The sequence below is a fragment of the Panthera uncia genome (assembly GCF_023721935.1).
Source record: "Panthera uncia isolate 11264 chromosome B3 unlocalized genomic scaffold, Puncia_PCG_1.0 HiC_scaffold_1, whole genome shotgun sequence".
In the NCBI taxonomy this organism is placed as follows: domain Eukaryota; kingdom Metazoa; phylum Chordata; class Mammalia; order Carnivora; family Felidae; genus Panthera; species Panthera uncia.
The window spans coordinates 34,565,303-34,587,931 of record NW_026057582.1 but is presented as its reverse complement, the minus strand read 5'-3'; the positions used below and the strand labels follow the sequence as shown (position 1 = coordinate 34,587,931).

The 22,629-nt window shown below is 36.5% G+C and overlaps 1 protein-coding gene across 14 annotated transcripts in view; it reads left to right on the top strand.

Moving 5' to 3' along the window:
• Positions 1–22,629, top strand: part of FUT8 (fucosyltransferase 8) — a 310,019-nt gene that overhangs the window by 282,472 nt on the left and 4,918 nt on the right. For all 14 annotated transcript variants that reach the window (XM_049612642.1, XM_049612647.1, XM_049612640.1 and 11 more), the window contains 3 exons: positions 7,696–7,942; positions 11,984–12,160; positions 18,096–18,246. In XM_049612642.1, the coding sequence (XP_049468599.1) occupies positions 7,696–7,942; positions 11,984–12,160; positions 18,096–18,246 (575 nt within the window). The remainder of the gene's footprint in view (positions 1–7,695; positions 7,943–11,983; positions 12,161–18,095; positions 18,247–22,629) is intronic.

The window sequence follows — 22,629 nt, the reverse complement described above, 5'->3', positions numbered from 1 at the left end:
GGAGAGTAACATGTGGTGAAGGAATAAGAGGTATATGAAAGTGGAATTGTGATTTTTTTTTTTTTTATGAGAATGGGGGAAAGAGAGTTTGGAGTTTGGCTCTTGAATAATTTGATGAAATTAAGCTTTATCCTTTTTTTGTACTGCTTTCCATTCCTCTATTTTTTTTTTCCCCCCCCCCCCCCCCCCGCCCCATGAGAAAAGCTATAGTAGAATTCTTTGGGATCCTTTGAGTTAGGAGTTTCTAATTTAGGGAAAAGTACCAAATGATTAAAAAACAACTGAAAAACTCCCCAAACCTCCATGTAGAGTTACTTGTTTTCATGGAAATTCTTCACGTTTATTTCCATTTTTGCTTCCCATACAGTTTTTTTCAAATGTTTGTTTGTTCTGGTTCAAATTTTTATTTAAACTCTAGTTAGTTAACATAGAGTATAATATTGGTTTCAGGAGTAGAATTCAGTGATTCATCACTTACATATAACACCCAATGCTCAACATACATGGAGTTATAGGACCTGTGCAATGTGAATCATCAGAGAAACTGTTGGCACTGTCCCATTTATGAGCAAGCTGTGGACTGTCTAGAATCTTAGCAAAGTGACTTATGTATGTATATAAAATTTAAATGACTAAATTTGTTTCAGAACATGCAGAATGACTGCAAGGAGCCTTCTGCTTAGTGAAATGAAGCAAAAAATCTCTTTGCTCTCTTTTGATACTGTCCTGCCTGCATTATCCTGAACTGCATAACTCACTAAGATATTACGTATTTTCCATTAGCCGTTCTTTCAGTCCCCTATCCAGAGTTAAGTCTGTCAGAGTAACATTGAGGTCAGTGAACCATGAGTCTGGTTGCCTTTGCAAGGCATTTCTGTGCTAGTAAAAGCAGCAAATACCTCATAAGAATGCTGCACAATCATTCCCATAGTGTGATATGCTAATTCTTAAGAATGTTGCTAACACTGCACTTTGTTTCATATGATTGAATTTAGAACTTTCACTCAATTGGTTGAAGGCTTCAAACTGGCAGTAATAACAGTCTTTTGAGTTGTTGCTTAAGTAGAGCAGTGATGGAATTCATATGGCAAGCGACAGTTGCTCATTCAAGTTCAAGAAAAAAATCTCTGTCAGCCGCAATGGTTGAAAAACAAAAGGAAAGAAAGTAGCCCAGCTGTTTGCTTTTTAATAGTATATCTTTCCTTCGTGTTTTAGATGAGAGCAGAGCACAGTCATTCATTAAATGAAGGTATAAATATTAATGTCATCATTGTTAAAAATCCTGAAGAACAGACCTCACACATTTATGTGATTTTTTTTTTAATGTCCATCTTATTGTGTCCAAGTAAAATCAAGAAAATCCCCTGGTCCCTGAAGGGGTCTCACCACAGCTAGTTAGCTTTCAGTCTTGATGTCCTTTTCCTTGTGCCTCCTGTAACAAGTCTCGGAGAATTTAGTATGAATTTAATCAGCCATATTTGGCCACATAGTGGTAAATAAAATGTAAATCCCAGAAGTCCAAATAATCTTCGTGGATGTAATTTAAGCATACAAACTCTTTGCTGTGACATGAACGGGAAGTATTACTAGTTTAGACAACTTACTGTCATTCCGCGCTTTCAGCGTGGAACAGTCTTGTTCTTTGCTTTTAGTCAAGTTAGTAGTTATAGGATGTCAGAACTTTTAGGTAGCCAGAGTTGCTACCCTTCTATTTGAACATTTGTTGAATATTTTGAAAAGATAAAAGCTGCTTATTGTTCTGTTGCCTATGGTAAACCATATGAATAAGATTTCCTTTGGGTGTAATATCTGTTTATATCTAGTATATTTGGGAGTATATCTTTGGCTCACTGAAATGGGCACTTTGATATGTTTTTCAGAGACTATGATATTTTAGCAAATAATCTTTTCCTTGGTCAAATTCTAGCTAGCTTCTTGAGAATTGTTCAACAGAATTGATCTTAGGGCAAAGAACTAACATTTTTTGAGAATTAGTATGTATCAGGCATTGTGCTCAGCTTTTTCCATGTAATAAATCATCCTTAAAATAACTCAGTGAGTAAGATACTGTAATTAATCCCGTTTTCCAGATGAATAAGTTGCTATTATCAATGCCATTTTCCAGATGAAGAAACTGGGGTGAAGTTAAATACAACTTATCCAAAGGTACACAACTGTGAAGTGATAGAGTATTTGAACAGTAGTTTTTGTCCTAACAAAGCCCATACCTGTAATCACTATGCACTATATACATGGGGATAGGCTTTTGCTTGACCATATTTGTTTGATGTCTCTCCTTGTTCTAGCCTCAACTAGGGCCATGAATCTCAGCAGCTGACACAGTCTGTGGAAAGGCTGTTGGGTGTGATGGCATTTACTAACTATAACCATTCAAGGCCACCCTTAGGAAGGGAATTAAAACCTCATTCTACCCCGCTACACCTAGTTGAGAGAAGCCTGGACCTATGTGGATATTGAGGGCAACCTTCTTAAGAGTCTTGAGACCATAAAGCAGACAGCTTTTTTTGGTTGAGAATTGCCAAAAAGTTACTAATAAAATCCCTAGCTCACCCCAAGTGAAATTTTGAGTTCCAGGTAGTGATGTCTTATTGGAGATTTTTCTCAACTGGCACCCTATTCCAAACTTCTTTACCTTGACCATTTTGGCTGTCTGAGGTTTATCTTCAAGAGATTCCACCCCCACCTCCCACCCCCCAGTTTAGTTGTGTTTCTCTCACAAGTCACTGAGTAGCAACTAAAGAAAGAAGACGGTAAATACAGAAGAAATCTCATGGACTAGGACCCAAAATCTTTTCCACCCCTGAAATGTTTTTCATGATAGCAGAACCTATTCATTCATGGTAGATGTTAAGACCTTCCTATTGAAGTCTACTGATGATTAATAATTCTAACTGACTAATTCCAGGGTAGGGTCTCTGTCTTAGGGCACAAGGAATGATAATAGACTAATGCTTTTAAATGGAGTTGCCATGAATTGCTAGAGGGACTTGCCTGCAGCTGTGGACATCCTCCCTGTCAAAGAGTTATCTATGCTACTGGCAGAGGGCTATAAGTGTACCAGCAAGCCTATTGAGTCTTCCCTGCCTTTGGCAGAGAATGACCATATGGACCAGAATTAGCAACAAGAGGAGGTAGTCTTGAAAATGAGTCCCTGAAATAATTAATAGTGGTCATATCAGTTCAAGTTGAGCTGAGCTGTCAATTGTGTAATTCCTAGGCTAGTTGGCTCTGATTCTTTACAAATGCATAGTGCTGACTTTTGTATGACTTGCACATATAAAACATTCTCTTGCTGGAAAGTTAATGCAGTGCTTTTTTTTTTTTTTTAACACTAACATCTTAATAGAATGACAAGGCACTCTTTTTTTTTTTTTTTAAATTTCTTTTAACGTTTATTTATTTTTGAAACCGAGAGAGCGTGAGCATGAATGGGGGAGGGTCAGAGAGAGGGAGACACAGAATCTGAAACAGGCTCCAGGCTCTGAGCTGTCAGCACAGAGCCCGACGCGGGGCTCGAACTCACAGACCGCGAGATCATGACCTGAGCCGAAGTTGGACGCTTAACCGACCGAGCCACCCAGGTGCCCCGACAAGGCACTCTTGATTGATCAAAAGGGAACATACTTAAATGCTTTGAAATATATACATATAGTTTTCAGAAAGCAGAATGCAATATAAGTAATGTGGTAAACAATAGAGCCTCATCCTGGCCCTTTTATTAGCTGTATTATTACTTTGAGAAATTCGCTTAACCTCTCTAGTTTGTTTCCTCTGTAAAATGAGGGAGTTTAAGTAAATCTGTGTTTCTCAAACTCTGAATCTACCACAGATTACTAGAGATTAATTTAGGTGGCATATGTGAGATAATTTCAGACAGTTTCCTGATAAAAGATTAAAACAACCATTGAGTTGAATAGTTGAAAAAGTTATTTCTTTTTCAGCCCTTCTGATTATGTCAGACAAATTCTCAATTTGGTGTCAGGAAATCTTTGCAATAGTTCTTTAACACTGGATAATTGTTTGGGGGTGGAGATGGGTGGGAACAGGCACAGGGAATCCTCCAATTCCTCAAGACGTTCTATAGAAGGGTAATTAATTCCATTCCTTCAAAGGGGAAAGTGCTGCAGTGCTTTTTTTGCTTCTGTCTACCTCATTTCGCTTCCACTTGAAAGGAAAGTAGTGTGTACAACTGGGGAGTTTAGGGGGAGGAACAAATGTGTGAGACCTAGCCCTGTCTGGCTTCTCTCATGGCACAGCCCATAGCCCATTCTCAGAAGGCATGCTCTTCCTCCTCCCCAGTGTACTACGCCTTGCTTGACAGACTAATTTTAGGATTGGGATTGGGTGGAAACTATTAGAAAACCCATAAGGCCGTAAATTCAAAGAATAAACTACATTCTTTAGTTCATCCTTATTGGTAATCAAGCTGATATTTTGATTGCCATTTTATTCTTCTCTCTGTCTCTCATTTGGTTTGAAACTCATAGGAGATGTAAGGGGAAAAACAATTATACACCCCTTTAACCTCACTGATAATCTCTTCTTTTATTTTTATTTTTTTTTAACGTTTATTTATTTTTGAGACAGAGAGAGACAGAGCATGAACGGGGGAGGGTCAGAGAGAGGGAGACACAGAATCTGAAACAGGCTCCAGGCTCTGAGCTGTCAGCACAGAGCCCGACGCGGGGCTCGAACTCACGGACCACGAGATCATGACCTGAACTGAAGTCGGCCGCTTAACCGACTGAGCCACCCAGGCATCCCGATAATCTCTTCTTTTAATAGAAATCTGGCCTGAGCTCAAGGCCCTTCATAGGCAATAGTATCTATATAGAATTTAATGATATGGTTTCATTTTTAGTGAAGTTATACTTCTAGCTGCCATCTATAAAATAAATTCATGTAAGTTTTAAAACGAATTTTTAAAACATTAATACAGATAATACATGGATATGGTAAAAATTATAAAGTGAATACATAAATGACTAAAGTTTAGAAACCACTAAGCATTGATCATTTCTAATCTAGGATCTGTTCCAGATTTAAATTCTTTTGAATATAAATGCCAGTAGAATAAAAAATGTTAGGTGGTAAACAAGTAAAAAAAGGGACCTTCTAACCATAGCATATACTATGTTATTTTCATTTGTTTTAAAATATATCATTACTGAGGAAGCTAACCTTTTTTTTTTATTAATAAATACCCTTTTCTTAATATTTAACTAGGCAGTTGAGTATTGATATCTTTTTGATAACACATTTTTTTGGTGATGGTATTTTATTTTATTTTTCTGCCACGAAAGCAGTCAGTTCTGGGTGAGGTTTTTCGAACTAGAAATCTTGGAGGACACGAACCATGCTATCACTGTATACTCTACCTCATACAGTGTTTGGCATATAGCAGTGTTCAATAAATATTTGAACAAGTGAAGTGAATGAATGAATGAATGAAGAATGAACAAAGAACCAACAAAAATAAACTACATTCTCTGTCTTGAAGATATAGGCATAGTTTCGATTTATTTCTTAAAGCTGTCAATAGGACTAGCTGTAAGAAAGTTGAGGCCTTGGGGCAATCAGTGAAAGACAGAGCTACTTGAACAAAGCATTTAGAATAACCCTGTTAGAGGGGCGCCTGAGTGGCTCAGTCGGTTAAGCGACCGACTTCAGCTCAGGTCATGATCTCATGGTTTGTGATCTCATGGTTTGTGAGCCCCGCGTCTGGCTCAGCACTGACAGCTCAGAGCCTGAATCCCGTTTTGGATTCTGTGTCTCCCTCTCTCTCTGCCCCTCCCCTGCTCATACTCTCTCTTTCCTTCAAAAATAAATAAACATTAAAAAAAAAAAAAAAGAAGAAGAAGAACCGTGTTAGAAAGAAAGCTCAAAAAGAAGGTAGCCCTATTAATTTTGCTTTTATTTATGGTCATATAAAAGAAGTTAGATTGTTTCTTTCTCTCCTTTTTATAAAAAAGAACTGTTTTCTCTTCCTTTTTTTCCTCTCATTCATGTGCTATGTCTCTTATCATGTCCATATCACAGAAAGCACCCAATTTCTCTTGCCTTTGGGAGATTATTAGAGCTTAATTTAAAATGCAGCTTACTCTTTCCCCATACACTCTTAATTATAGTATCTTGTCTGATAAAGGTGCCCACCTCTGTCTTAACCAGTACCCCAGATGAACTGCAGTGCTGGTGGTGAATTTTTTTAGTGACATCTATTCATGCAACAAATGTCATGTTTCAAGGGCTTTGTTCTAAGAGTCCTGAAATGAGTTTTACATGTCAGAGAGAGAGAATATTAACCAGATGTTTTTAATTTTTAGTTATGCCAACCAACTTTCTTATAATCATGTAGTTTGAGTGATTACATTCCCAGATGATGAGATTTACTATAAAACACTTTGCATATATGCAGAAAAACAGAATTTGAGGACTGTGTTCCATTCTGGTGAATACGTTTTAAAAGTCTTCTAGGTTTATTCTCTACAAGTGCATTCTTTCTTTAATGGTCCAGTGATTAACTGGAATTATTTTGTATATTCAGGTTAATATTTTCTGTTATTGAAATTTTAATTCAGTACATTTTATGTTTATAAAATTTCTCTGCCTGGTATCTTCATGTCTTCTAGTTACTACTATGTGGTCTTCGATATCTAAGGTTGCTGGCTTAGGGGCAGGCGCCTGGGTGGATCAGTCGGTTGGGTGTCCAACTTCGGCTCAGGTCATGATCTCACTGCTTGTGAGTTCGAGCCCCGGGTCTGGCTTTGTACTGACAGCTCAGAGCCTGGAGCCTGCTTCAGATTCTGTGTCCCACTCTCTGCCCCTCCCTCACTCATGCTCTCTCTCTCTCTCTCTCTCTCTTAAGAATAAATAAAACATTAAAAAAATAATAAAGTAATTAAAATAAAGTTGCTGGCTTATCCCATTTTGGGTTGTTCTTGTCATTGCATTATAAAATTGATAGAACAGCAGTATCATTAATGATATATAGAAGTTGGATTCTGAAATTAATCATCATCTACAAAAATTAGCATCTAATCTCTATTCTAATTTTAATTTAATGTCCAGATAAACAATCAACATAAATTTTATTGTTATCATCATTGAAAACATAATAGATAATTTGGCCAAGAAAAAAAAAGACTTTAGAATTACCATTTTTTTTTCTTTAAAAGATACAACTGCTTGGCTTATAATTGTAATCTTTAGGTATCTCTAGAGTCATGGTGCTCTGTCATGAAATTAATGAAAGAGCCATTTGCTATAATGACAATCTGGAAGTTTTGAGAATACTTTATTGTCTGGTTCAAAAACAAAAATGATGACAGAAAACAGAACTTTGCCTAGCTGGCTGTGTTCACTAGCAATATGGTTATTCTCTGATTAGATTCTTTGAGTGCTGGGTGCATCCTTATCTGCAGTATGAGGTGTTGAGATGGCAGCATGTTATGACAGGGAAAAAAAAAAAAAGATCATGGACTTGAGAAGCAGACCAACCTAAATGGGAAATTTAGCTCTGTCACTTTTGTGCTAGTACCTTGAGCAAGTTACTTAACTGCGTCTGTAATACTGCTTTAGAGTTGCGATGAGGATGAAAGCATCCAGAGTGAGTTCTCCAATGGTAATTGTATGAGAAATACAGTGTGGTGATGATATGTTTTGATATTCTCACAGGTGAAGTAAAGGACAAAAATGTGCAGGTGGTTGAGCTCCCCATTGTAGACAGTCTTCATCCTCGTCCACCATATTTGCCCCTGGCTGTACCAGAAGACCTTGCAGATCGGCTTGTACGAGTCCATGGTGATCCTGCAGTGTGGTGGGTGTCCCAGTTTGTCAAATACTTGATCCGCCCACAACCTTGGCTGGAAAAGGAAATAGAAGAGACTACTAAGAAGCTTGGCTTCAAACATCCAGTTATTGGGTAAGAATCTGATTTATTCCTCTCATAATGTGATGTAGTAGCAGAGATATGTGTACTTTACAATATATTGTGAACTTTATGATATAGTTTAATTTTCAAGCCATACCCTAAAACAGATGTTCCAGACAGAGTTCACCTTAGGTCATAGGGAGATCATTCTCCCTTTGTTCACTTAGAACAGTTGAGTTGTCATACTTTGTTACCCCCATTCGCTTATTTATTCATTCAACAAATATATTAAACCCTTATTTCTGAAATTACCTGTCTCTTCTGAGGAAAACAACAAAATTGTATTTTATTGAGAGTAGTTTGGATACTATACATGACTCCTATCTTATCCTAACAAGACCATGAGATGAAGCTATCACATTTATAGCTTTTCGATTGTACTTTTTGTTAGGCTTCATTAATTACCACTGATGATTATTTTGCATTTTTTGGTGTTCTGTTTTCTGGCCTGGAAGCTGTTTTGATAATAAAAATAGTATTTATAATGTAAGATAATGTTAAAATTATTATTTAAAATTATCTCTTGACCCACTTGGGACTTATCATGTACATATGCATTCAGCCTCATGCTTATGTTCAAGAAGATATATCAGGAAATCCTACCACCAAGAAGAATACAAAGAAGCATCTTTGTGCATAAGCTTGTGCTCCTATACACATACATAAAAAGTTATGGAAAGAGGAATTTTCCTGGGTCCGGGTGGCAGATTTCATACCATGGGAAAATGTTCTTTGCCTAATGGAAAGAGTACTGGACTGAGATTTAAGTGACCTAGGTAATATTCCTGGATTTTTTCTAATTCTAGACCAAGTTACTTAATAATAGTATTGGGCTTTGATTTTTCCATCTGTAAAATAGGGAAGGTAATACCTGCCCTAAAAGTGATGTGATAAGAAGGGTAAAAGGAAGGATTTTAGTTCAGTGGAAAAAATGCACTGTAAAATATTACCTTTCAGAAAGACTGATGCTAAAATCATTTCTAAAAATAGACTTGTAGGCTAGACTATGACATTCTGTAGCTTATACTGTTTGTGATAAAGTCAGCTATTGATTAATATTAATATAGGTGTTGATTTGTTCACTTATTTGCAGAACATTTATTGAACACCTGCTACTGTGGGGACAGAGATTAATTTTTTTTTAATGGCTCCTTCTAGCTTATTACAGTCTGTTGGAAAAGAGACATACACAGCTAACATTATATGGGCAGAATGTGATAAATACCCTGAGAGAAGTATAAAAATTATTACGAGAGTTCAGGGAAGGAGGAAAGTCTTCATAGCTTCCGTGTTTAAACAGGATCTTGAAAGGTAAAAGAATAGTAATTAAATTACCAAAATACCTTCAACTGCATTATCTCATTGATCTTATAACACAGTCCTATGAAAAGAGTAGAGATAGCTGTCTTATAGGTTAGGAAACTAAAGGGAAGAAAATCTCGGCCCAGAGTTCCAGAGTTAATAAAGGCAAAGCCAGGACTAAAAACCATCTTAACTTTGCTTGGAAGCTTTCCTGTAGTTTGGCATGGCCTAATTATCCATGGACCATACATCATATGGAGAGTTGGCCAAATACAGAAAATTGCAGTACCAGAGACAATTGAGTTATTTGTACATTGAGGTAGTGTGCTGGAATGAAAGAGAAGGGTGCTCGAATTCAAGAATCTGGGGGTCCCATCTAACTTCTAGTACTAACAAGTTGTGCAACTTTGGGCAGCGTACTTGATCATTCCAGGTCTTCATTGATTGCCACTCTTTCCTCATTTAAAACTAAAAAAAACTAAGTTAGATGGTATGTAAGGTTTCTACTTACATGATACTAAACAATTAGATTTTTGTGTCCACACAACATTCAATCACTTATTCATTATATTTGGTGCTATTGGAAATAAATAAAATCACATTCCCTGCCCTGAAAGAGCTTGATAATCTGATATAGATGACCCTTGAACAATGCAGGGTTAGGACTGCTGACCCCCACCCCCCATGCAGTTGAAATTCCATGTATAACTTGACTCCTCCAAAACTTAACTACTAATAGCCTACTGTTGGCTGGAAGCCTTACCAATGACATAAACAGTCAGTTAACATATATTTTGAATGCTATATGTATTATATACTGTATTCTTACAATAAAATAAGCTAGAGAAAAAGTGTTATTAGAAAATCATAAGGAACACAAAATACATTTACAGTACTGTACTGTAAAAGATCTGTGTATAAGCGGACCTGCACAGTTCAAACCCGTGTTGTTGAAGAGTCAACTGTAGTGAAAGTCAGGCAAGTACACAAAGAACTTTTACTTTTGTGAGGACTGGGTTGAAAAGTATGAGAAACCAGCTACCTCTTGCCTTATGTTGTCTTTTTGTTCACTGATATGTCTTCAGAAGCATCAGTTTCCTTAAATGTCTGAAAAACTTACATTAAATTAAAATGATTTCTCATATCCTTCACCGGACTAATATTCTGAGTCTTCCATGGAGACTCCATTTTGCCCCTCTCAAAATTCTTGATCCAGGCCTAATTTCAGTAGTACTTGGAGACTTGAAAAGATTTCTCAGTAGTACTCTGCCAGTACTTCATATGCTCCTCTTCCTTTGATTCTTCCTTCCATTATTACAGCTCTTCTTTGTTTTTATTTTCATTTTCATTTTCCTATCTCCCACCCAACATCTTCCCTCGTGTCTTAGTCTTCATATGTATAGAAGTTACTGACCCTTATTTTAAATGTTAGAGCTAAAGAAAGTACATGATGAAATCAGTATCAAAGAGTGTTTCTTCTTATAAACTTTTCATTGAAATTCAGTGGAATTGTTTATCCTTGTGGAGCCCAGTGAACAATTCCAATTTCCTGAGAGAGAAGCAGTGATTAAGAAGGATGTGGGAAGGAAACAACGATAGAATACGTGTAAATATAAAGGTGTGCATATCTGGACTATAGTCTGGAAGGCAGAGGATACCCATAAAGATATCAGATTAGCTGCAGTGAAAACAGATCCGCCTTCCAGATTCACAATAAAAAGCTGGGTTTAGGCTTGACCTAAGGCATGCCTATATACCATGGCCTAAAGGGAAACAAATTTACTTTTTTCTTTTTCCCACATATGAATAGTGGTTTAGTAATTTGGTGAGGGGTGGGGAGGATGCAGGAAGGGCAAATTTAAGGAGAGTTTTAATTTATGAAAGTAAACTATGACCATTATTATTTTCATTACAATTACTTTGAAAGCACTAAGATGGGAGGAAAATACTGTGAAAGTCAACACAGGACGATGTAAATCTTTGTCCCCAGTTTTACAGTTTTAGAACTTTTTTACAATAGGACAGATGAGATCAATACCTACTTGTGTTTGACAGCATGAAAAACAGCAAAAGGAAATTCATTATGCATATAACAAAAGGGGTAGAATGTCTCCGTGAACTTAGAATAGTAAGAATTCTTAAAAGGTTTGCCTGCCTTGATTGTGCATTAGGAAGAATTCTTGAAGGTCTGTGTTTTCCTCAGACAATTTTCAATTCTATAAGCTGGCAGTTATAATAACTATACAGGGTAGAATGAAGAATGAGAGAAGTTGGCATCAAATGCTGTAAACAATATATTTAATATTCTGTAATAACAACTGTGAATCTTGGTATCATTTGTTGCCAAAAATCTTAAAAAGTTATATCCAGTTTTTTCTGGGAGGCTGGTAGGTATTTTGCTGCTTATATGGAGTATAACTCTGGAATCTTCCACTTATTCTACTGTTCTTGGATATGCTAATTACTTTCTTTATAAGAAAGCATTCTTCTAAAGCTTATTTTCTAATTCTCCTTGTATTGTGTTAACATGCAAATATATTTAGAATGTATGTGTTTGAATTTTTAAAACATTTTAATTTTTCTAGTGGCAAAAATGAAAAAAAAATGGTTTAAAATGTCTGTGATGCCACCATAAATAAAGGTATAAAGTTGAGTAGCCTAAAAGTACACAGTGGATCAGAGGATCAGAACATTATCAGCAGAGTCTGACTGTCTCCCTCTGCCCCCCAGAGTACACGTCAGACGTACAGACAAAGTAGGAACAGAAGCAGCCTTCCATCCCATTGAGGAATACATGGTACACGTTGAAGAACATTTTCAGCTTCTCTCTCGCAGAATGCAAGTGGATAAACGAAGAGTATATTTGGCGACGGATGACCCTTCTTTATTAAAGGAGGCAAAAACAAAGTAAGTTAAATGAACTAGTGATTCTAGACCAGGACTCTTTTTCAGTTGAAGGAAATCCTTAATTCCCATGACTTGTCATTCTTGTTATAATATTATTACTAATTATTGGAGTTTTTTTTTAATTCAAACAACTGTGTACCTTTGTGACTGTGAATATAATCAAAGAGTATTTGAGGTGCCAGTAAGGTGTATATTTCATTCTAAAGCCTCTTCTCTTGGTGTGTAGGCAGCTGCCATCTTGCTGTGTACTCACATGACCTTTCTGTGTGTTTGGAAGAGAGAGCAAGCTTTCTGGTGTCTCTTCCTGTGGGGGCATTAATTCTATCATGAGGGCCCCATTCTCATGCACTTTATTTAATCCTAATCATCTCCCAAAGGCCCCGTATCCAGATACTATCACAGCTCAAACATAGGTATTCTAGGGGGACACAAACATTCAGTCCATAACTCTAACCAACTGTATAGGACTGCTAGCAATAAAACATACCAGGTGCTTGCCTTTTTGCTCTCACTATCTTCACTAGCAATTAATGGGCAACTGAAACATATGTAAAATATGTGTGAGTTGGGGTGCCTGGGTGGCTTAGTCAGTTGAGCGTCTGACTTCGGCTCAGGTCATGATCTCGTGGTTTGTGAGTTTGAGCCCCATGTCGGGCTCTGTGCTGACGGCTCGGAGCCTGGAGCCTGCTTTGGATTCTGTGTCTTCCTCTCTCTCTGCCCTTCCCCTTCGTATGCTCTGCTCATGCTCTGTCTCTCTCTGTCTCTCAGAAATAAATAAATGTTAAAAAAAATTTTTTTTTAAATATGTGTAAGTGTTCATCTCATAAAAAAAATTCTGGAACTTGGAAGTTATATTAAAGAAAAATAAAGAATCAGAAGATAAGTTTTATAAGTGGAAGAGTAAGAACTGCTAGTATGTATTGAACAGTAAAACAGTAATCTGTCATTTATAGAGCATGCCTATATTTCAGGCACTGTGTTAGGTGCTGGCGATGCCATGATAAGCAAGATAACTCTGCTCTCAAGGAATTCCCAATCTAGTGGGGGAACAGACAATTACTCATACTCTACAGTATGAATAGTGCTACTATAGGGTTAACATAGGGGGTTAAGAAAACACATAAACACACTGATCCTAATTCGGAATTTATCATAGGATCTAGGTGAACCTAGAATTGGCCTTTACTTATTATTAATAAATAAGGGATGTATTAAATATGTGAAAGAAAGGAATGAGGGAGAAGAATCTGTGTTCTTAGCTTTGCTCAGACACTGTTTGCTCCAGAAATCATCCCTGAATCCCGAAGTGTCCCTCCTGTCTGCATTGCTCTGACTTGGTGTTTAGCACTTGCTTACCTCTGTCTCCCTCACTGGATTAGAAGTACTTTAGACACAGTAACTACCTCTAGTAAGTGCCTAGTAAGTACTGAATTATGTTTATTTCAATTCCATCAGTTTGAAAACATTTTATTAGATGTTAATCACTTAAGCTAGTGACTTTTTAATTAATTTATTTATTATTTGGTCCATTTCTTATGTCAGAAATAGAGGTTGGGGAGAAAAACAAATTTGAAGTGAGGACTATACTGTAGATGTTTATTCGAAGCATTGGATAATAGTTTAAATCCTATTTCTCCCTCCTAAGAATCTAAACCGGATATAAGTTGCTTTTTCTTTTAAGACTCCCTCTATGAGTATATTCTTTCTTTCTCTGTCCCTATCTCTCTCTCTCTCTCTCACTCTCACTCTCACTCTCACTCTCACTCACTCACTGACATACACAGGACCATGAAATTCATCAGTCAAGTGTAAGCCAAGTTACATACTTACAGTTAAGGATTAAATGAACATCTGGGCACAAAACACAATACAAAATTTTCACAGATACTTTTCCAGTTTGATATCTAGAAGCAGAGTATTTAGTTCACCATGCTCCTTCATTTTAAAATACCAGATTGAATTTGTAGCTTAATTGAAAAAATATTAAAATGTTATCTACTCTTTTACTTGTTCTTGAAGCATCACAAGCTTTTCCTGTTTTTTTTTTTTTCCCTTGATGAGCAAAATAACTCATGCTTATTAGACGATAGGGAAGTTGGTAACTATACAAGCAAGAAAAAATACCCACAGTTCTATTACTCAGTGGAAACAGCTATTTAAATGTTGATATATTCCCTTTAGTCATTTATATAGTTACCCATTTTAGTAGTTTATCCTATTCTATATAATTTGAACTCTTTTTTACTTAATACAGCAATGGATCCATTTTCTCAGGTCACTAAAAAAATAATTATCTTAAATGTCCCCTTTAATGACTACATACCTCCTGTATGGATGTGCCATTGCTTACTTGCTCATTCTAATATTGGACACTTACTAGTTATCCACATTATTTCCTTAAGCTAGGTTTCAGGCTTTGGAAATATTTAGATAAAAGGATATGGGCATCTTACAACTTTGATCCATAGTACAGCATGGTGTTTTTGTATTAAGCAACCCTTACAGTACAGTTGGCATTGGTAGTTACCACGATTATGGGACTAGTAAAACTTGAATTTCCTTTTCATGGTCAGCAGCTACTATCTCCTCTGTCTATGGTAGTTCAAGAGACAGCTTTTCCATATTCTGTTAGAAATGTTGCAGCAGCATTTTATGCACTTTTTTTTTACCTCTTTGCAAGTCCTTTCATTTTAATTTTCTGAGTCATTTTGAAGATCTTCTCAGGAATGTAGACGCTGTTTCTCATTATTTTGCTTCTGTGTTTTTTTATTCTGAATTAACTCTGCTTTAGACCTGTCAGGATTGGTTTTGAAACCTAAGCAAATCATAAAACCTCTGCCTTTGTTTTAGGAGACCAGAAGCATGACTGAATCTCTCATCACAGTTTATAGAGTACAGGGTCATTATGATACTTTGTGCTTCAAGAGGGTAAAGAACTGAGAATGATGGTTAAATGATACATAGAATTCACACAGTCAGAGGAGAATCTATTTCTTGGGTAGCTTATCTTTTGTAAAAGCGGTCAAGGTTAGCTTTATATGTGTGGCTTCTGTGTGAAAATGAGCAGTCAATGCCTTGCTGCTTGGTATCATACCTCAGGTTTCTCTAGGTTAAGACTGAGTTCATCTGTGAGATTTTGGCACCCGCATCCCACTGACTGTGGCAACCATTGCCAATGTGGAGATAACTCTCTTAGGTAATTCACTGGTAGAGTGTTTAAATCACACTCATTGGCAAAGAAGTAAGAACTATTAAAGTTGTCTATCCAACATTGTATCCTAAGATGTGGAGATTGGGAGCAGGGGTGAAACAGGAGAAGAAACAAGTCTTTAAAAATCTCTCAGGGTAAATATTTACATATGTAGTTTGCTCTTTATCAAAAATGCTAGATGAGCACTCCTAAACTTAGTTTCATTTACATAAATAGAGGCAAGAAAAACTTATTTAAAAGTTTTTGTTAAGTGTTTGGTTGTCCTGTGAAATGAAGGCTCAGCCGTAAAGAGTGGTTAATTTTCTCATTATTTTATTGAACTGTAATGTGCTAGATACAGTTACAGGGCACTAGGAATACAAAGAGAAATAGAAGATAATATGCTGCTCCTTTTTTTCAGGAGTATCCAACTGGTGGGCAGTATACGTGTAACAAATGATTACAGTATAGTTAGATGGATGTCCGGAAGGAGTTGTATACCAGGTGCAGTGAAATCATGAAGAGTATCTCCCTCAGCCTGGAGAAAGACTTTAGAAAAGAAAATGTGTTGTCAGTTTATAACTTTAGCTTAGTCCTTTGTGAGTAATATAAACAAATTTTTATAAGGTGGAAGAGGAAAAAAAAATTCTTTTTATCACTGCCAATCTCTACAACCTCACAGTAAAAGAATTCCTCTGCCAACATACTTATGAGCAAAAGACAAGAAAGAAGCATGTTTGTGCAAAAATTTCCATGCTCATTATTGGAGATGCAAAGTCTCCCTCTTCCATTATTTACTTTGTTTCAGTTTCTTTTTCCAAACTCAGTATCCTTCATCAAGCAGTCTTTTGCACATACAGATGAGCCCTGAGGAACTTAGGTGTTCTTTTGGTTTGGTTCTAGGGAGGGATCTTTAAGTTAGGAAGGGCATTAAAGTTACTGTCACTTCTCAGTAAAAAGATCACTCTTTTCTTTTCATTCAGCACCCAAACCTTGCTGACAGAGTTAGTTTCTATTCAAGGATAAAAATTGTACTGGTGTGTTTTAACAATTCCCTCTCCTCTCTCCTCCGGCCTTTTCATATTTATTTGTTTCTGTTTCTGCCCCATACCTGGATATGCAGCACCACAAGAATCACATTAAAAGTCCTTGGGGTTGTTTTCTTTTTAGAACAAATGTGACATTTCCTTCGCCTCCCTGATTCAGGGCTGAGGAGGGTAAAATGTCAAAAATAATGAAGCCAAATGGATCTGAACACTGATTACCAGTCTGAAACAGCATTCGGAGACTTTGCCGCCACAGTCATCATTAGAGGCAGTGAGAAGAAGCTCCTTGGTGGCTGTGAAATGGAGAGAAATCTGAAGCAGCTGTTAGGGGCTGAGGAAGAAGTCCCAGACATATAGGTAGTGAGTACTACCGATGTAGCATGTATTTACTCACACAGCATTGTGTGATGCCAAGAAAAGTATAGTCCCAACCTTTGGGGAATACTGTGTGGGAGACAGACATGTAAACTGACTCTTGATGGTTCGGGGTTTATAAATAGGAACTATTACCCTGTCAACAAATATTCATTGATCCTGTTATATTCTGGATTCTCTTCTAGGTACTGAGAATAATACATTGAACAAAGCAGATGAAATGCCTCATTATAGAGTTTACATTCCACTTAGGGGTGATGGAGGTGGGAATGGATACAAGCAGTAAATAAATAGTAAATACATATTATGTCAAATGATAATAAAGGTCATGAAGAAAAGTTAAGCAGGTGAAAGAGATAGAAATTGCCAAAGTCCTCACTAATAAGGCTGTATTTCAGCAGAGATCTAAAGGAAGTAAGGAATAAGACCAGCTGGATATCCGCAGAAGAATGTTTAACAATCACAGCTAATATTTACTGAGCATTTACTACATGTGTGGGACTCCTCTAAGCACTTTACATTGCTTAATGTATTTAATTCCTACAAAACTATATAAAGCAGGTACGATTATTAGCCCATTTTCTTGTAAGTCCCAAAGTTTGCAACTTAACTCTGAAGATCTACCCCATGCACTAAGAAAATGTATTCACTCTATACTAGAGTATAATTAAACCTCTTAATTCACAGTAGAATCATTTGAACATATGGTAGGCTTTTTAAAGATATCCTGTTTTAATATTTTTAAGCACATATCCGATCTCAAGACTACCAAAATCTTGCTTAGTTGACATCTACAAGGAATTTGTTTTTATAAATGAATTAAACTAGTTTTCCATTATTGTTGTTGGTAAGATGGTGCTTTGAGGATGGGGGTTAGGGGAGATAAGTCTCAATGATCACAAATTCTAAGTCAAAAATTTAAATGAAATTTAATCACGATTTTTATATTCTAAAGGAAAAGTTCAATGGCCAAATGTGAAGGCAGCTTGAAAAACCTCATAGAAGTCACTCATTACAAAGAAAATAAGGAGCCTTCAACTCTTATGAATTTTGATACGTGAGGGGTCATTTTGATACATGTACGTGTATATTATATGATGTGCCAATAACATGTAACATACTCCAGAATGTTTGCTATCCCACTGATGGATTCAAAGATGCGTCATCAACTACTCTATTGAACACCATAATTAAAGCTCTCCTTACTGTTAGAAAAAAGAGCTTTGGTCAAAGGAGTAGTTCTGCCTCCTCCTGATAAGACACTACATCCTGATAGAGTACTGTGATTTCAGTGACTATGTAAAAATTTATTTCTTTTTTACAGGTACCCCACTTACGAATTTATTAGTGATAACTCTATCTCTTGGTCAGCCGGACTACACAATCGATACACAGAAAATTCGCTTCGGGGTGTGATCCTGGATATACACTTTCTCTCCCAGGCAGACTTCCTAGTGTGTACTTTTTCATCCCAGGTAAGTGATAGTAGGGTATTTTTAAGTGGTCAGTATTTTTTGGTCATATTGAGTTCAGGAAGTTCTTGGGTTTGTGTATGTGTGTGTGTTTAAAGTTATCATGACTCAGATGTAATTTTCTTAATATATGGGAACAATCCCTTTTGTGAAAGAATGGGGAAATTCCATCCCCTTCCCCTGCAAAAAAGTAGCTATTCAATTACACCGAGTATTTAGTTGCTTGCCAGCAATGGTTGAATACATCTCTGCTGAAGCCGCTACTGGAGTTGTTTAAAGTACTTGGCATGTTCACAGCATTTAACTGAAATAGCAAGTAAGTACACTTACTTAATACTTTCTGATTTTGCATACAGTCAGTATGCAGCCGAAATCCATCCACTTCTACACATCGATGCACTGATACTGAGAGACTGAAATGCCAAGCATTGTGTCTCACTCAATTGCTTTATAGAAAATAAAGAGTAAATGTAATTCTTTTTCAAGTCCTATTACATTTCTACCATGCAAGAAACTATACATTAAATTTAAGCAATACCATATTGTAATCATTCTTTTGAGTTTAATTGTTGCAGATAATTGTATGGTAGGGGCTTGGTGTATTTGTTTTTATGAGTGGCCCAATCAGCCTTGTATACACAGTGGAATATCAGCATAGAAATATTTATCGTTGGTTTTATTCTGCTCTCTCATTTATGTGCATATTACTGGTTAGTTCATTCAACAAGCTGTTAAATGACTATTTGTGCTCAGAATTATATTAGGTGCAGAGGGGATTTCCAGAGAGATTGAATATATAGATCTTACCCTGGTCCAGAATCTAGTGACCAAAATACTCATATGAAATAATTGGAGAATAATTACCAAGAAATATAGATCATGTAAGATAAATGTATGCCTAAAAGCTTAAAAGAAGCAGAGAAAAGAAAATGTGAAAAGGAAGGTTGCATCATTTTCATGGGAATATACTTCAGAGAGTATAAAGAAATGGATAGTTTTTTTTTTTTTTTTATTTTGTGACAATGCACATTGTCATAATGGGACAATGATATGATTGTTGGAAAGATACCTGTCTCAGCAAAGACTAGGAGTTCCTTCAGTATGGAATAAGAATACAACCTACCCAGAGACAGCTACCCAGAACAGAAGTCACATAGCAGCAGTCCTCATCAGAACAGAAAATTTCCTTGGCCTTCAAGTTCCCATGAAGGCATCCACTGCTGATGTTTTTTCCTAACTGGGATGAGGTATTCCATCTTTGAGAAGCTCCCTTTTCTATTCTCATAGGAGGTAGACAGGAGGAGTTATAATTACTTGGTCTCTCTCAACTGTTACTGAGAATCTGGCTAGGTGCCCACCTGACCAACAGGTGCAAATGACTAGTAACTACCTCTGTGCACATTTTTGAATGCTTATTGTTTTGAATGAGTCAATCAAGGGTCATTTTTCCCAAGTGGAGCACCTCCTCTCTGTAGGCCTAGATTTTAGGCCTATCTAAAGTCCAGGGTTTCTCAACCTAGGCACTATTAGCATTATAGTCAGGTACTTTGTTGTGAGGTACTGTCCTGGGCATTGTAAGATACTGAGCAGCATTCCTGGCCAATAGCACCCCCATCTCAAGTTGTGACAACTGAAAATATCTTCAGACATTGCCAAATATCCCACAGCAGTGGGGAGGACAAAATCGCCTTTATTGAGAATCACTGCTGTGGTCAGAAAGCTTGAAAATGAAATAAATATATACATGTCTGAACATTGAGCAGCCTTACATGTAGGCAGGCACTGAGACTTATAGGGATGTGCTGTATTTTGCTTTCCTTCTTCCAGCTCTTAATAATACCATTAGACTCATTCTGGAAAGAAAATCTTTTTTTTCTTTTCAAGGATGTGCTGTAGATTTTTTGATTCATACAACCTCATGATTCTAACTTTGACCCAGAAATCAGAACTTCTCTTACTTGATGATAGTGGAAATCTGTCCAAGCTTGAGGGGCGTATTATTGTTCATACTACCTTGTTCTATTTTGTGAATAATATCAACTTCAGTGTGTTCTCCAGACCTCAGGTTCAGAGAAGTTGTTCATATGAAGAAAGAGTGGTGTTCAGAGGACTTTTTCTCTCCAAAGGAATGAGATTTGTGCATATACTATATTGTTTCTAAAAACGCTTGACAAGTAAGGGTTCATCCAAAATAACTTTTATTCATTTGAACCAAAGCAAAACTCAAACTAATACCTTGTATCCCAAAATAGACTTGAATATCTCAGAAGTTTTTATGTTAGCGTTCAGAATTAAAAGTTTAACAGTAAAAATACACTTATATAATGAGTAGCAGTTTGCTAAACATGATCACTGCCATCATCACATACCTTTCTTGATGACTATCAGCTGTAGCCTTTGAGATTGGAATAATTCCACATTCACTGATAAATCTTTGGGCTTACTTACACTCCAGCATTTTTTGAAAATATTTTTAGAAAAAAATGGGTTTGGTACGGTTCACTATTTTTACAGTGTGAATGAAATTGGTTGCTTGATTGTAGAAGTTCTCTTGCCATAAACCAAAATTGGAATTGTTTGAAATTGCCCCAGAAATGTCTCATCATAATCGCCAATGGAGTGTGAGAAAAAGTCACTGATAGCATCAAAATGCCAAGCCATTGATTTCTAGGCAGAGAACAAGATTGAGGCAACATGGATTCTGGGATCAGTCTGGGTTTAAATCTAACTTTGACCGCTTAGTATATCTGGGTGGCATTTGAACAGATTACTTAGACTGTCACTGACCTATTTTTCCCTGACTGTAAAATAGTAGTAGCACCTACTATATAGAGTTTTGGGGATGATTAAAAGTCATATGTAAAGCACTGAGAAGTACTTAGTGATGTATTAAATACAATGTTAGTAGCTATTGTCATTTATGTAGGGAAAGGTATAGGAATACCTTTGCCTGTTAGAGAGACTACGGTATTTATTTTAGCAAGCTTTTTTCCCATGGCCCCATTTCAGACCATACACTATCATGTTTTAGGAGGAGCGAGAAACATGATAGTCAAGGACTCTGTTACTTCTGCTTGTGCTCATGGGCAATGCTTAGGTTCCACCAAATAATCATGTGCATTGAGCGGGTATAACAGTTCTTCATTGAGAAGAGTAGCCAGTAACATTCAACATTTTAATTTCTCTGTGCCAACATGCCACCTCAACTCTATTTTATTTAGCTACTGAAAGAGAACATCACCGTATAATATAAATTTTCAGGAACAAAAGCTCTTCATTCCCAAAGGGTAAATGATAAGTAATAGTATTTGCTTTAACAAGTGCAAGCAAAATTATGTACTTGTTGACTTTAGGGAAATTAACCTGCAGATGTTCCTATATGCCATAGGTATACTAGAAAATGGGAGAAGACTAAAATGTTAACTTCCAAAATGGTGACAAAAGAATAAAACACTGAGAATCAAATCTCAGCCCAGAATAAAATATAAACAACCAACTCTCAAACTTTCCTTGATATTCCAAGAGATTATTAGAAAGTGACAACAAGTTTAATATCTTCTTCATAATGCTTTGACAGTTTTGTCTCCTGTGAACTATCCTTTGAGCACTATTACAGCATAAGAGAATAGTGAGAAAGAGTTTATATGTTGACCATGAACGACTGTAAATGATAATGGAAGAATGAAATGCCATGCCCAAAGGAAAAATGCAAGACTTGATTGATGTTTGAGAAACTATAGGCATGACTATCACGGCACCTTAATCGGGATTCCTTATAAGGCTTTGGGCCCATCCCCCTCAGTCTCAGGGCTTCTAAGCTTTCTTGGTTTTATATTCATAAATGGGATCTGGGAATTTTCTCTCCTTAAATGAAAAAAAAAATTTTTTTAAGCCAATAATATGACTCTATGCTCCAATTTTGTTACTGTTGTTGCACTTAGTTTTCTGAATCCCTTCATCAGAACTGTTTCCCAAAACCAAGTTTGTTCTAAAAGCCTCATAAATTGAAGAAAACAATCCTCAGGATTTAATCTGAAAATTAGAGGCAGTATTAACATTTTCCAAGAACATCAAGTAAGTTTTGAAAGCTGTGCAATCACATTCCAAACTATTCTACCAAATACTGTAATCGTGTTCTGTGTTACTGGAAGTTGCCTATACCCAAAGCATCTACTTTGTCACTTATTTTCCTATTTAATAAAACTGTCTTAAATATGAAGCAAAGAAACTGCAGTTGGTGAAATAACAGAAGTTATTATTGTTTATCAGATTTTTGAATCAGTTTTTATTACTCTGTAATCAGATTACAGACATTGTCATAGATGCTCACTTTAAAATTTTTTTTTTTTTTTAACATTTATTTATTTTTGAGACAGAGAGAGACAG